At 37.1% G+C, this 15,591-nt stretch overlaps 1 protein-coding gene across 1 annotated transcript in view; it reads left to right on the forward strand.

Moving 5' to 3' along the window:
• Window positions 1–15,591, forward strand: part of DTNB (dystrobrevin beta) — a 238,797-nt gene that overhangs the window by 108,118 nt on the left and 115,088 nt on the right. Inside the window, exon 9 of the mRNA XM_052649361.1 lies at window positions 11,576–11,700. Coding sequence (XP_052505321.1) covers window positions 11,576–11,700 — 125 coding nt within the window. The remainder of the gene's footprint in view (window positions 1–11,575; window positions 11,701–15,591) is intronic.

A 15,591-nucleotide genomic window follows, 5' to 3' on the forward strand; every position in this document is an offset into this window, starting at 1 on the left:
TTCTATTTTCAAGATTTTGGCCATCTTTACCATCATTACTCTAAAATCTTTTAAAGGTAGTTTGCCTGTTTCCTCTTGTGGTCTTGTGGGTTTTTACCTTGTTCCTTCATTTGTACGATATTTCTCTGTCTTTCCATTTTATCTTACTGTGTTTGAGGTCTCCTTTCCCCCAGGCTGTAGGGTCTTAGTTCCTTTTGTTCTTGGTCTCTGCCCTCTGTGGTGATGTTAGTCCAGTGGTTTGTGTAGGCTTCGTGTTGGGAGGGACTTGTGCCTGCATTCTGGTGGGAGGAGGTGAGCGTTTCTCTTCTCTGATGGGCAGGATTGTGCGGGGTGGTAGGTATTAGGGTGTCTGTGGGAAACCTGTCTGCTGATAATTGGGTTTGTGTTCTTGTCTTGCTGGTTGTTTGGGTGAGACGTCTTGCCCTGGGTGCTGCTGACAACTGGGTGATGGTGTGTCTTGGATACAGGTAGAGACCTTCGTGGGAGTTCTCACTAATTACTACTCCCTAGGATCAGGAGTTCTCTGGCAGTCTAGTGTCCTGGACTCAGTGCTTCCTCAGATTCTCAGGCCTGATCTATGATCAGGGAACCAAGATCCCACAAGCCATTTATCAAGGGAATAAAGAGGATTAAAACTAACAAATAAAAAACAAAAAACTAGGAAAACAAAAAAAAGAACCCTAGACAAATGGCAAATGCGGTACCAGGTGGATAGTAACAAAAGCAAAGGAACATATACACACACACAAACAAAACCAAAGCAGTCCAAAGAAGAGCACAGAGAGTGACCTGGCGGACAAAGGAAATAAGAAATAATACCAACCAGTGAAGAACAACACTAACTGAAACATGAAACAGAACACAAGACCAAAGCAGAGAGCCAGCTGAGGAATAAAGCAAAGGAAAGAAAACACGCCAACATGGTGGGGGGGAAAAGAAAAACAACAGAAATGCAGAGTTAAATAGAAGTATTTTAAAAGATTTAAATATATTAAAGAATAACTATGCCAAGAAAAGAACAATAAGAAAAACAAAAAAAGGAAAGGGGGGAAAAAGGGAAAAAAAAAAAAAGCAAATCCCACAGAATTGCAAAAAGTCAATGTAGAGGTAGACGTATATAGAGAAAATGCTAATAAAAAGTGTGATTAAGAAAAAAGTTCTCAAAATCTTAAAGTGCGTGCTCCTCAACAAGAGAAGCCACGCCACAGCTACGTAAAGAACCACACGCAGCAACGAAGACTCAACACAACCAAAAATAAAGAAGGAAAGAAAATTTAAAAAGAAAATGTAAAGAATCCAGGGACTTCCCTGACAGTCCAGTGGTAGACTCTGCACTTCCAATGCAGGGAGCCTGGAAGGACTGATGCTGAAGCTGAAGCTCCAATACCTTGGCACCTGATGCGAAGAACTGACTCATTGGAAAAGACCCTGATGCTGAGAAAGATTGAAGGTGGGAGGAGATGAGGACAACAGAGGATGAGATGATTGGATGGCATCACTGGCTCAATGGACATGAGTTTGAGTAAACTCCAGGAGTTGCTGATGGACAGGAAGGCCTGGCGTGCTGCAGTCTATGGTGTCGCAAAGAGTCAGACACAACTGAGTGACTGAACTGGACTGAACTGGACTGAACTGAACTGGATTCCATCCCTAGTTGGGGAACTAAGAGTCCACATAGTGCATGAAGTGAAAAAAAAAAAAAAGAATCCAAATGTATTAGATTAATCACTGGTTTTAAGAAATAACAGCAGAATGTCTTCAAGGGGCTGAGGAAATAAATTTGAACTTTAAATTGTATTCTCATCCAAACTATCTTTCAACAGCATGGATACTATACTAACGTTTTTCAGAATATAAGGACTTTGAAAGCCCTTTGCTAAAAGAGCTATTTAAAGATACATTGCAGAAAGAAAATAAATGAACCAAAAAGGGAGTAATGGGATTTAAGAGAAAAAAAAAGAAGCAGAGAAATCAGAAAAACAGTGCTGAATGTAGATAAATATTGGTTGTAAGATATATGATGATTTTTAGTAAGTTGTGACTTAAATCAACAAAAATAGCAACTTGGAATTTGTGGTTAAGGAGAGCAAAAAGGAAATTAGAAGCTAACTATAGCCTTCTATCCCCACTGAAAAATATGCATACAGGATGAAAAATAATAACAAAACTGAAATGCAGAATTCAGCTTGAAGAAAAGTCAGAGAAATTCTTGGCTATCAAAAATTAAATTCCAAATTGTGGTATCCCCAGGATTTATCAGATTGGATACTGAAGTTAGGCCAGTGGTTGGGGTTATTAGTGCCTCTGAGGTATAGAAAATCTACCTTGGGTCTACTCAAGGTGAGTAGAACTGGTACTTTTGTAAAGTTTAAAACTTTATAAGGGCTGCCTCCTTGTGAAAGAGGGGCTCAAATTACTCCTCTGGCCCAGAGAGAGTACAAAGATTCCCCTACAAAAAACAGTCTCCACTAAAGGTGAGCTCATTTTCAAATATTGCAAACTGTATTATAAAGTGATCTACTGTGAAGGAGAATCAGCTAGCACAACATATAGTACCTTTAGGGTGCCAAGGACTTTAGAACATTGTACATTTTAAAAATTCAGGGAAAAAGTTTAGGAATAGTGACATTTGAAAAAGGAATAAGTCTATGACAAAGGAACAAACTGAACTTCTAGAAATAAAAAATAATAAGGTTAGACTCAGTGGAGGGGTTAAATAGCAAATTAAAGACAGCTACAGCAAAAATTAGGAAATGGAAAATAAGTCTGAGGAAATTAACCAGGATAGAGAATACTGAACACAGATACTGAGAAATGAAAATGTGAAAGTCCATTGAAGAATTTGAAGGATAGAGTGAAAGATCAACCTAGAATTCCATACCTAGCAAGTCTGTTTAAGAGCAAAGAAAGAATATATATTTTCAGAAAAATTCTCAGTGGGTTTGCCACCAATAGACTGTTGCTAAGGGAACTAACAGAAGATATGCTTTGGGGGAAAAATGAATTGAAGCAATAAGAAAGAAATGGTACATGGCAGAGTTAGTAAATGTGAGTAAATTTAAATAAGCACTGTGTGTAAAATAATAATGACTAATAATTTTATTGGTTTGAAAATAAGATGCAGCTGAAGTACTAATCAACCATGCTATGAATATAGTTGAGGCATGGTTAGAATGAAAGGATTTTAAGTTACAAGATGAGAGTACAGATACTGACCAAGGTTGTGTAAAATGTTCATGTTAAATTGCTTAGAGGAGGTCTCTGACTTCTCTGAGGAGGCTTCTGTTTCTGCCTGAATCCCCACCAGTGGTGGGTCAGGATGATGTATTCAGAGTAATTTGAAGTGAACGGGCAGGAATGGCCTCCAAGACATCAATCCTGAACTTTTTCATTAGGCTGAAGTGCTCCCAAGTGTCAGGGTCTGTAGTCAAGTACCCTGAGGTGAAGACTGTGCTGTGTAAGAAATTAGCTTGAGGCTGGTTGAGAATATAGTCATCTGAGCTCAAAAAAATTTCAGAATATCTTAGTGCCTGGTCCACAGTTATCTATACCCTTGCAGCTGCCCTCAGTTGGAGGTGTCCCCACCCCTACTCAGCCAAGTGCCCGCTTCACGATCCCCAGTGTAGTACTTGCATCTCCAGTCTGTTTCTGACTTTTTGCAAGGAAGTCTCACTGCCGTGGGTGATCTCTCTGATCCCTTGTATGTTTTCTTAAGTTTACTTGGCAGAGGGCTGTGTTGTACTGTGAAAAAATTAAGACAGGCCTATTTATATGAACTATAGTTTCTGTACCTATAATATTGAGACTGTTAATATCTAATTCATAAAACATTGGGAAGGTTAAATGAGCCTCTGAATGTGTGCAAAGCCCCTCTTAGATAACATGACACTAAATTCTCATTAAACATTACTTCCTTTCAGACAAAGAAAAAAAGCAACCGCCAGAAGAGTCTGCTCGGAGAGTATATAATTGCCCAAAAAAGGAAAACCAAATGAGAAAGATAAAGCCTAAGAAGTAGTTAAGGAAAAAATAAAAGGAAGAAACTAAAATAATAACAAGCTATAGAAACAAATCCAAATATATTAGTAATTGGTGAACTAACTAAAATTTTCAGATAAAAAGCAACAATTGTCAGGTGGATATTTTTTAAAAATTTGGCTGTATGCTATCTATAAGAAACAGCAAAAATATAAAAAATATATACACAAAGTTGAAAGTTAAGGATAAAAAAGGCAGAAAATTAACACTGCTATATGTTATATATGAAAGTTGTTAAGAGAGTAACTGCTATACATTCACATTACAAGGAAAAAAACATTTTCTTTTATTTTGTATCTATATGAGGTGATAAATGTTCACTAAACTCATTATGATAATCAATTCATGATGTATGTAAGTCAAATCATTATACTCTGCATCTTAAAGTTATACAGTGCTGTATGTCTATATATCTAAGATATGTCTATATATCTTACTAAGGTAAGAAAGAAGGAAAAAAAAGACACACCAAGCTAAGAACTCACCAAGGAAACAAGGTGAAACTTTATTAACCTCAGAAAATAGATTTCAGGGCAAAATAGATCTCATAGATTTCATTTCATGAGAGATTAAAATGCTGTATTTTATGTTATGTATATTTTATTACAGTAAAAAGAAATCTTCACCAGAGGTAAAGTTTACAAAAGATAAACAGATGAAATCAACAACTATATATATACAACAGAATGAATATGCAACTACTAAACAATCTTGCTTTCTAAAACTGAGTCAAGATAGAATAAAAACTGTAAATATTAGTATAATCATTAAAGAATTTGAATTAGTAGCTTAAAATATTTATACAAAAGAAACAACCAGGCCTGAACAACTTTACCTAAGTTTCAACTTTCAAAGAAAGGAATTCAGTGTTATAAAAATTTCCCAAAGTCTAGAAAAAAAAAAATGAGCCTTCTGATTTCATTTTTAAGGCTAGAATTACCTTGGTACCAAAATGTTATGAGGACAAGAAAGGAAAATTACAGGCTGTCCTAATGAACACAAATGAAAGCCTAAGCAAAATAGGAAACTTAGCTCTGTAGTGTATCCAAAAGATCATGACCACTCTTGTTTTATTCCAACATGCAAAGATGGGCTTCCCAGGTGGCTCAGTGGCAAAGAATCTGCCTGCCAAGAAAGAGATGTGGTTCAGTCCCTGCGCTGGGAAGATCCCCTGGAGCAGGAAGTGGCAGGAAATGGCAACTCACCACAGAGGAGACTGGCAGGCTGCAGCCCATAGGGTCTCAAAAGAGACGACTGAGCGAGTAAACAACAAGAGATAGATTATTATAACTTAATTGTATTCATAGACTGATGGGTTAAATCTGTATAATCAATAAGTAGTTATTAAGATCCCATATTCATTAATAATTTAGACATTTACACACATTGTACCTTAGTAATCTAGGGGTAGAAGAATTCCCTTAACCTAATATAGTATATTTATAAAAACATAGTATCCATTGCATTTACTGATGAAATACCAAGAGTATTTGTTTTAAGATTGAAAACAAAACAAGGAGGCTTGCTATTACTTCTATTCAACATTTTCATAGAGGTCCTAAGCAGCATAGAAAACAAGGAAAACAGATAAAAGGCATTTTAATTGAAAGGAAACAAGTTACTGTTATTTAATGGTGACTGTCAATACAGAGACTGAAAGAATCTCCAAATAAATCATTAGAATAGAGCAGGGACAATAAAAGTAAAAATAGATAAATCAGACTACATCAGAATTAAAAACTCCGGTGTATCAGAGGACACATCAACATAGTAAAAAGGGAAACTATAGAAAGGGAGGAGATATTTGCATATGATATATTTGATAAGGGGCTCATATCCAGATTATATAAAGAACTCCTATAACTTAAGAACAAAAAATAGAGCAAACAACCCATTAAAAAATGGGCAAAGGAACTGAATAGATATTTCTCCAAAGATGATTTATAAATGACCAGTATACTTAACACTGTTTAACTGTATATTTAAAAATGGTCAAGACGGTAAATTTTATGTATGTTTTACCAAATTTTAAAAAATAGAGCAAGATTGCTATATGCAAAAATCTTTCTGTAACTGGAAATAAATAACAGATAACATACATCCTTTGTGAGCAAAAATCTATAACTTTATTGGAAGAAATTTAAAAAGGCTTATGGGTGTTTGCTGGCGATCCAGTGATTAGGACTCTGTTCTCATTGCTGAGGGCCCAGGTTCAATCCCTGGTTGGGGAACTAAGATAACACAAGTCGTTCACAGAAAGGAATGGTCAGTATGTGAGGATGTCAGTTTTCCCGAGAAATGTCTATATATTCAATTAGTTTCCATCAGAATCCCAGCAGGGTTTTTTTGTGTATGTGTGTGGTAAATGACTGATGGTAAAATTTAAGTGGAAGTGTGAAGAGTCAAGAAAAATGAAGACTCTCCTAATGAGGAATGAAAGTTTGAGGCACTGGTGCTACATGAAAAGATAAGTGGAAGCCGTAACTGCTAAATTATCTTGAGACTGGTATAGGTTCAGAAATAGAGTGTCTGTCTTGTAAGAGAAGAATGGGTTGTTTATTAAATGATCCTGAGGCAATTGATTATCCATATTGGATTATTTCCTTATACATATAAAAAAATTAGTTCTAAGAAGATTCAAATCTAAAAATGAAAGATAAAAACTATAAAATAATGAAGACACTTGGCAGGATACCTTTATGACCTCAGGGAGGAGCATATTTCATAAAATACAAAGGCACAAAGTATGAAAGAAAAATTAATAAATTGGGGCTGCTGTATATTTTAAGATGACCAATCATCAAAAACAACAGAATGAAAAAGAAAGACCTTAACATGAAAGTTGTTTGTAAGATATACCTTCTGTAAGGTTAAAATGCAAAATATATAAAAAACTCTTAGAAATCAGTAAGAGAGAGACTGTTACAAATCAGTAAGTGAAACACTAGGAACAAGCATTTCACAGACGAAGAACCACAGCGGCTCATAAACACGGGAAAAGATGCCCAGTCTTTCTAGTAATAAGGAATTGCGAATTAAAACCACAATAACATTTATCACCTACCAGATTGGTGAATGTTAGAATGTCTAACTGTAACAAGGGTTGACATTAATGTAGAGAGAATCTCTTACGCAGCTGATGGGAGAGGAAATTAGTGTAACCACTTTATAAAAGCAGGTTGGCAGTGCCAAGTAAAATTGAATGTGTATAACTTATGACCCAATAATTCTTAGGAATAACTCTTAGGAAATTCTTTTACATGGCCACCAGGAGACATGGACAAGAAAGTTTTATAGCAGCATTTTGACGGAGAGGGAAAAAAATGAAACAACCCAAATGTTCATCAGTACTGGAATGGCTGTATAGATTATGATGCAATTGAGCAAAGAAGTACAATCGAACAGTTAAAAAAGAGTGAATTACGGATCAATTGTAACATAATTTTTGAGTAAAAGAAATTGCATAAAAATATATATGTAAGCCTATATAAGTTTTTAAGCATGCATTAAATAAATCACGCATTTTTTATAATACACAATTGCTGAAATAGTAAAATCAAGCAAACAGTACAGAATCCAGGATATTGATGACCAAGAAAGGAGCAGGTGTGGTGGGAATGGGCTGTCTTAGATGAGGGCTCACAGCCAGGCTTCCAAGTAATGGTAATGGTCTGTTTCTCAGACTGTAGGACAGGGGGTAGATGGGTATTTCACATTTTAGAGCATACACAGCCATTGTATATGGTTTTGATGTATTTTTTAAAAATGTAACCAGTAACATTTTTAAGAGATGATGGGAAATGTTTTGAAATTAGGTAAAGTGGATTCAGGTATTGAAAATGCACAAAGATTGAAAATCATCACCTAGGAGTGTTTGGAGGAGATTTAATTTTCTAGGTTAAGGCCTCCCCCTATATCAGTGTTAGGGTTCAACTGAGAGGAAAGGTATAAAAAACTGTCAGAACTTCTCGGGCCTGGAGCTTAAATGAAGTGTGGGGGTCACCAGTCCCTACACCTGGATTGCTTTTCCTCCTCCCTCACTCCCTGTACTTCTGTAAATATTTAGTGACTGACTGCCAAGTCCTGGGCATTGTACTAGGGGCCAAGTAGTCAGAAGAGGTAATGTCTCTGTCTTGGCAATTATAGTAATGGTAGTTTTCAAACTTTTTTTTTCTTTAAGTTTTCAAACTTTTGCTCACAGGCTTTGTAAATCTTAGTTTCCTAATCAGACTCCACAGTGAAATCACTTCATGGCCATATTATAATTCACTGTTTAAGATATTTTTAAGGAAGTCATTTGCTTACCTTAATTTACAATTTAATTGAAAGTGTTGGCCTTCCCAGGTGGTGCAGTGGTGAAAAATCCACTTGCCAATGCAGGAGACACCTGAGATATGAGTTCAATCCCTGGGTTGGGAAGATCCCCTGGAGTAGGAAATGGCAACCTACTCTAGTATTCTTGCCTGGAGAATCTCATGGACAGAGGAGTCTGGCAGGCTGCAGTCCTTGGGGTCGCAAAAAGGGGGACATGACTGAGCGACTGAGCGCACACACCCACCATCTCCCGGAGTTTGCTCAAATTCATGTCCATTGAATTGGTGATGCCATCCAACTATATTCTCTGTCTCCCCCTTCTCCTTCTGCCCTCAATCTTTCCCAGCATCAAGGTCTTTTCTGATGAGTTGGCTCTTCACATCAGGTGACCAAAGTATTGGAGTTTCAGCTTCAGCATCAGTCTTTCCAATGAATATCCAGGGTTGATTTCCTTTAGGATTGACTGATTTGATCTCCATGCTGTCCAAGGGACTCTTAAGAGTCTTCTCCAGCACCACAGTTTGAAAGCATTTGGCGCTTAGTCTTCTTTATGGTCCAGCTCTCACATCCATACATGGCTATTGGAAAAACCATAGCTTTGACTAAACAGACCTTTGTTGACAGTGATATCTTTGCTTTTTAATATATATATATGTTTATTTCCAGTCTTTTTCTCCTTCCCATACACATCAAGGATCTCTTGATGTACTCTGGAATTGGCTTTGCTGTATTGATTTAATCTTTCTATCTATATTTTTGAGACTTGAACTGGGATCTAACCTTAAACCTTGACTTGGAGCAGTGTTTTTGAAAGCACAACAAGCATGCTGCTAGAGCATATTAAGTGGTGGGAAGGGAAACATTTTTCATTTTAACAGTCTTATTTTAATGTTTATTATAAAATAGACACATGAAACCTGTGATTTCATGGCTGATATTACTCAGGGTGCAACTAACATAGTCTATGTGATATCCCATCTCACGTGGAGTGCGTGAATTAATGGCCCAGGGTGTTCTCAGATGTAGCAAAAAAAGTCGCAGAATAAATCCATGGATTACAGGCGTAGTGTTTAGTTGTAAAGGTGAGTTAAGATATCTCTGGTGTCTTCTGATGGTCCCCTACTCATATCATAACTTAAAAAAAAAAAATTTAAGCTTCTGTGGTTTAGTCAGGAAAAAGCAATCTAGAAAATTCATCTAAGCAAATAATTTATTCAAATAACATCTTCTGTTGTAGGTCGGGTTCTGGAAATACACAGATAAATAAAATGTAGATCCTACCCTTCAAAAGCACTAGCCTAACAGATAGGCAAGTACAGTGTAGTATTGGAAGAGTGCAACAGTGGAAATGTGTACTTGTCAAGTGGGTAACTTGGAAGAGTGGGCTCTGACTTAGGGTGCAGTGAGGGAGGTCTTCAGAGAGAAAGGAAGACTTGCAAACAAGCAGTCTTGAGAAATGAGCAGAAAATTTACAACAAAATAGATTGGGAAAGGGAGATCTCAGAAAGGCGCAGGCCAAGGCACAGATTAACGAGCAGCTGGTTCATGCTGATGTGGGGTGAAAAGTGAGGACAGAGAGTGGAGCCAGATATGCAAGCGCCTGTGTGGGAATAGGGTGGCATGTCTTGATATCTTAGTTTATAAATGACTGTTAGCCTTCGAAAGGTTTCAAGCAGACTACATGATGTCTGGGGCAGTGTAACAGATGGAGCAGAAAAGGGGAAGTCAGGATACGTATAGCTACTCACTGGGCAGAGAGAGCAGTTGTGGGGTAGTTCAGAATTTCTGCTTTGTTTAACTTCATATAATTTTCAGGAAATTTGATTACATACAGATTTTTCCCCCAGAATTTAATGTGTTCAAGGAGGCTCAAGGAGTCTATTATAAACAAGGTATTAAGTAACTTTCCCTATATATTCTTAAAGGTAAATAGATTTTGGCTTATTTTATGTTAAAATACCGGCTCCCAAGGTAACTCAGCAGAAAAGAATCAGGAAGATCCCCTGGAGAAGGGCATGGCAATACCCACTCTAGTATTCTTGCGTGGAGAATCCCATGGGCAGAGGAGCCTGATGGGTTACAGTCCATGGGGTTGCAAAGAGTCAGACACGACTGAAGCGACATAGCACACATGCATGCGTGTAAAAATACACGCAGGCTGGGAATTCCCTGGTAGTCTGTGGTTCAGGACTCTTGCACTTTCACTGCCAAGAGCAGTTTGATCCTTGTTCAGGAAACTAAGATCCTGCAGGCTGTACAGTGTGGCTAAATAAATAAATAAAAATAATGCAGGCAGGCTATTAAAATAAGTGGAGATGTGCTACTGATGAAACACAGCTGCAAACAAATTCTGTTCTCCAGTTAAAGTGGCGCATACGGTGACACACTGCAGAGGCAGAAGAATGAACTAGTATCCTGCCAGGAAAATCTCAGACGACAATGTTAGTTAAAGGGAATTGAGTGGACAATGAAGTAAGTTTATAAAGAGCTTCCTTTAAATGTGGGTTTCGTATTCTACATACCTTAGCCGTGGCATATTGTTTACTCTTGTTCGTATTTACTATCACACCTTAGGCCTGCTAGTCTTCGGATTGGCTGTGTATTGCTCTGCCTTCCCAAGAAATGTATTAGCATGCCAACGTATTTCTGTACCTTCGGCATGTCATGATTTAGAGTCACGGATCTGATGCTGATTGCACTCACTTGTGTCTGTGTGCACGGCCAGCCCCTTAACACCAAATATTCTGTTTCACGTTCATTTGCAGGATAATCTCTTAGTATCTCTGGGGATGTGGGTTGGTCAGTTAACTTGCTAACATTCAAGAGTTATGAGCTCAGCATTCCCATAACCTTTTAGTATTTTAGTCCAGCAAAAATTTCTGACTCTGACCAGGGAATTAACTAGAGCATCTTACCAGAATAATCCAGAAGCAACAAAAGAGGCAGTTCCCGCAAAGGGCACATAGACATGTTCAAAAGGAACGTTGACACTAACGGGGTAGTGTGACTGCATAGTGGAAATGAGGGAGTCAGAAATGAAGGGCCACAAATGACCTTGGAACAGCTGTAGATTCCTTTCTGCAAGGCTCTCTAGCGTTCACCATAATGCAGATTAGCATGTATTTGAAAAGATATTTTCAACAGCTCTTGTCATTAAGTTAACATTCTTTCTCGTTCTTTTGAAAATTCAATTCCTATTTCCTTATTTTCTGCTTTGACACAGAAATCCCCTGCAAAGAAGCTGAGCCATGCAATTAGTAAATCCTTGGGGTGTGTACCCACCAGAGAACCTCCGCATCCTGTTTTTCCTGAGCAACCAGAGAAACCACTTGACCTTGCAAATATAGTGTAAGTATATACCTGGAGCAAGATGTGCATTGTACTGAAATGGATACCTTGCTGAATTCTTTTGGGTCAGAACTGACTACAGCTAACATGAATGTTTAACCTTGTGTTTTTTACTTTACTTTTGGGGATCTTAATACTTCAGGCTTTCAGCACCTTAAATCACCATAATATCTACATGGAAACCTAGCTCCTGAGCCCTGAAGCCTAAGTAATATAGGAATCTCCATCAGAAAATTAACAGATTACGAGTAATTATTATGCTGGGTTTAACAAGGGCGCCTTTTGTTATTTGTGTTCTTTTCAGCAGTAGGGATCTTTTCTCTATAACAATTAATTACCACTGAGATTTTAAAGTTAATTTAGACAACATGAAAATGAAAATCAACCTCCTTGTTCTTTTCGTATTGAGAGAAAATTAGAAAACACAGACTGTACAGGGACCAGTTTCATGGAAGACCATTTTTCCACGGGACGAGGTGGAGGGTGGGGTGGGCATGGTTTTGAAATGATTCATGTGCATTACATTTATTGTGAACTTTATTTCTATTATTATTGCATTGTGATACATAATGAAATAATTACACAGCTCACCATCATTCGGAGTTAATGGGAGCCCTGATCTTATTTTCCTGCACTCAGATCCCTCACACGCACAGTTCACATAGGGTTTGTGCTCCTATGAGAATCTAATGCTGCTGCTGACCTGGCAGGAGGGAGCTCAGGATGTAAGGCAAGAGATGCGGAGCGGCTGTAAATACAAATGAAGCTTTGCAGGCTCGCCTGCCACGCAGCCCGGTTCCTCACAGGCCACGGACCAGTACGAGTCCTAATGGATACCTCCATATTGCTAAATAATGTATTCAGAGCACCATTTCTTGGCTTACACATTTTGGACATGTTGAATTCCTTCTGTGGTATAGAGGACCAACCTCATTTATAGCTCTGCATATCAACCCCATCCCAGCTTTTCATTATTCTATCACCATTTAAAAAATTATTTACCATTGTAATCTTGAATGTAACTCTTAAACTTCTATTTCTTATAACTTCTTTTGACTTCCACTCTGTAACTTCTGTCCACTGCTCCCTTCTTTTGCCTCCTAACTTCTATCATCTATGCCATTACTCTTATATTGTCAAAGGTAGTAATAGTTCTGTTCTCTCCTGTGATCATGACTAAGTCTTCTGAGATTTATTAAGGGCTCAGTCTAAAAGTTGAAAACCAAATAACAGCACTTTTGGTTAATTCCATTCATGACAAAGTTGAGCTGGGTGCTGTCACTCTGGGTACCTTTTGTTCAGTTCCAGTGTCACGGTCCCGGTGCCGTTCTCGTTGGAGTTCAGTGGGATCCTCTTTCTTACCATGGATTGCTCGAAAGGGTGCCTCTTGGCTTTATAGCTGGACTGACTTTCTTGTACTGTTTTTGTGGTGGTTTTTCCTTCAGTGTTCCATTGTTTTCTTCTTCCTGCAGAAAAAAATACACTTTTCTCCCACTGTGTTTTATAGTGGATTTTACCTACTGTGTGTAATCCATTGTTTAATTAAATTTATTAACCTTTTCTCTTTTAGGTTAGTGTTTTTTATTTGAATTAAAAAAAAAAATCTTGCCTGCTCCAACATTGTAGTGATTTTTTTTTTTCTCTTTTTAACTTTTAAAGATGTCCCTTTTATATATGTCTTTAATTCATCTGGAACAGATTTTTAGTGTGTAGTGTGATGTCGAATATCCAGTTCTCTTTCTCTGCATTTGAATAACTTGTCTCAAGGCCATTTGTTGGATAATCTATTATTTCCTCGCTTAACTACAATGCCATCATTGTCATAAATGAAGTTTCCAAATACATACGTCTGATTTCTGGGCTCTTTATTCTGTTCCTTTGGTCGAAATGTCTATCACTATGCCGATATCATGCTGTCTTAATTACTGTAAGGGATTAAGTCATCTTCTTTTTTAGGGATGTCTTGTCTATTCTTTGCCCTTTGCTCTTTCATATAAATTTGAGAATCAGCTTATTGAGTCCCTCGTAAAATTTTGATCAGAGATTTATTGACCCTGAAGATCAAATTTGGGAGAACAGACATCTTTACAATATTGTCTTCCATTCCATGAATGCATTATGTCTTCCCACTTATTTGAATATCCTTTTGTGCCATTTAGTAAAGCTGTATAATTTTTCCTCAGAAAGGTCTTGTATGTGTTTAATTCTTGTGTACTTTGCATTTGTTGTTGCTGTTGCAAATGGTGCCTTTTTTTCCTACAGTTATTTTGAGATATAATTTAGATGCAATAAAATGCTCCCACTTTAAGTGTACAATTCAGTGGTTTTTGGCAAATGTGTACAGTCATGCACATGGTATCTTTTTTGAATTATGTTTCTTAACAGTCTGTTGCTGGTATATGGAAACACACATTGCTTTTGTGTTTTAATCCGCTGGATAGTCATCTTGCATAACTTGCTTGTAATTCTAGCAATTTGTACTCAGATTCTTTTGGATTTTTCTATAAATAATTATATCACCTGCAAATAATGATTGCTTTTTTGCTTCCCTCTCATTCTTTATACTTTCAAATATAATCATACTTTTTTCTTTTCATTTTATTGTGCTTGCTAGTGCCTCCAGTGCAATATTGTATAGAAGTGGTTTGATAGGCATTCTTGCATTATTAGTAATACCAAAGCTAGTGCTTTCAGCATTCATTTTAGTATGTTCTTTGATGTAGGTTTTTTGTAGAAGCTGTTTATCAGATAAAAGAGGTTCCCTTTTATTCCTATTTTGCTAAGAGTGCTTTCTTTTTGTCATGAAAGATGTCAAATTTTATCAAAGACTTTCTGCATTAATATGATAGCCTGAGTTTCTTTATTCTATTAATATAGTGAATTACATTAATTTTTTAAAAGAACCCTACGTTCCTGGATTAAACATAAGTTGACCCTCCTTTTAATCCACTGCTAGATTTCACTTACTAATATTTTGTTTAGATTTTTTTCTATGTTTATGAGTTAAGTTGTCCTGTTATTTCTCTTGATTTTTTGGTTTTGTTTTTAGGATAAAATGTGGCCAGTTTGTTATCTTAGCAAGTCGAGGAGCATTCTCTTTTTTTATTTTTTTGGAAGAGCTTGTTTAAGATTGGAATTATTTCCTCCTTGTTTTTGGTAAAACTCACCAGTGAAGCTATCTGTGCTTAAACCCTTCTTTGTGGAAAGATTTTTTTAACTGTTAATTCCACTTTAAAAAGCAGTTATAAGACTATTTTCATTCTGTATTCCTTTATGAGTCATTTTGGAACATTTTATAGATGTAGGGATTTGTCAATTCCATCTAAATTTTTAACGTTATTGGCACAAAGTTTATAATATTTTATCAACAATATTTGTGCTAATATCTTTTTTATCCCTACTCTCACATATTTATTTTTTTTCCTTGAAAAATCTTGCCATAAGTTTATCCAATCTGGTAGGCTTCCAGAAGACCATGTTTTGGTTTTTATTATTCTTTTGTTATATGTATTATACTTAATTTTTTTCATTTATTTCGTATCTTTATTATTTCTTTCGTTAAAGCTTGTTTGGGCTTATTTTGCTTCTCTTTTCCTAACTTATTTTAAGGTATGGTTCGCTTATTCCTGGGCTTCCCTGGGGGCTCCGATGGTAAGGAACCTGCCTGCAGTGCAGGAGACCCGGGTTCCATCCCTGTTTCAGGAAGATCCCCTGGAGACGGGAATGGCCACCCACTCCAGTATTCTTGCCTGGAAAATTCCAAGGACAGAGAAGCCTGGTAGGCTACAGGTCATTGGGTCGTAAAGAGTCGGATACAACTGAGTGGCTAACACACTAGCTTACTCATTTCAGGTCCTCCCCCCTTCCCCAATGTAAGCATTTAAGACTATA

The sequence above is a fragment of the Budorcas taxicolor genome, chromosome 11 (genome assembly GCF_023091745.1).
Source record: "Budorcas taxicolor isolate Tak-1 chromosome 11, Takin1.1, whole genome shotgun sequence".
In the NCBI taxonomy this organism is placed as follows: domain Eukaryota; kingdom Metazoa; phylum Chordata; class Mammalia; order Artiodactyla; family Bovidae; genus Budorcas; species Budorcas taxicolor.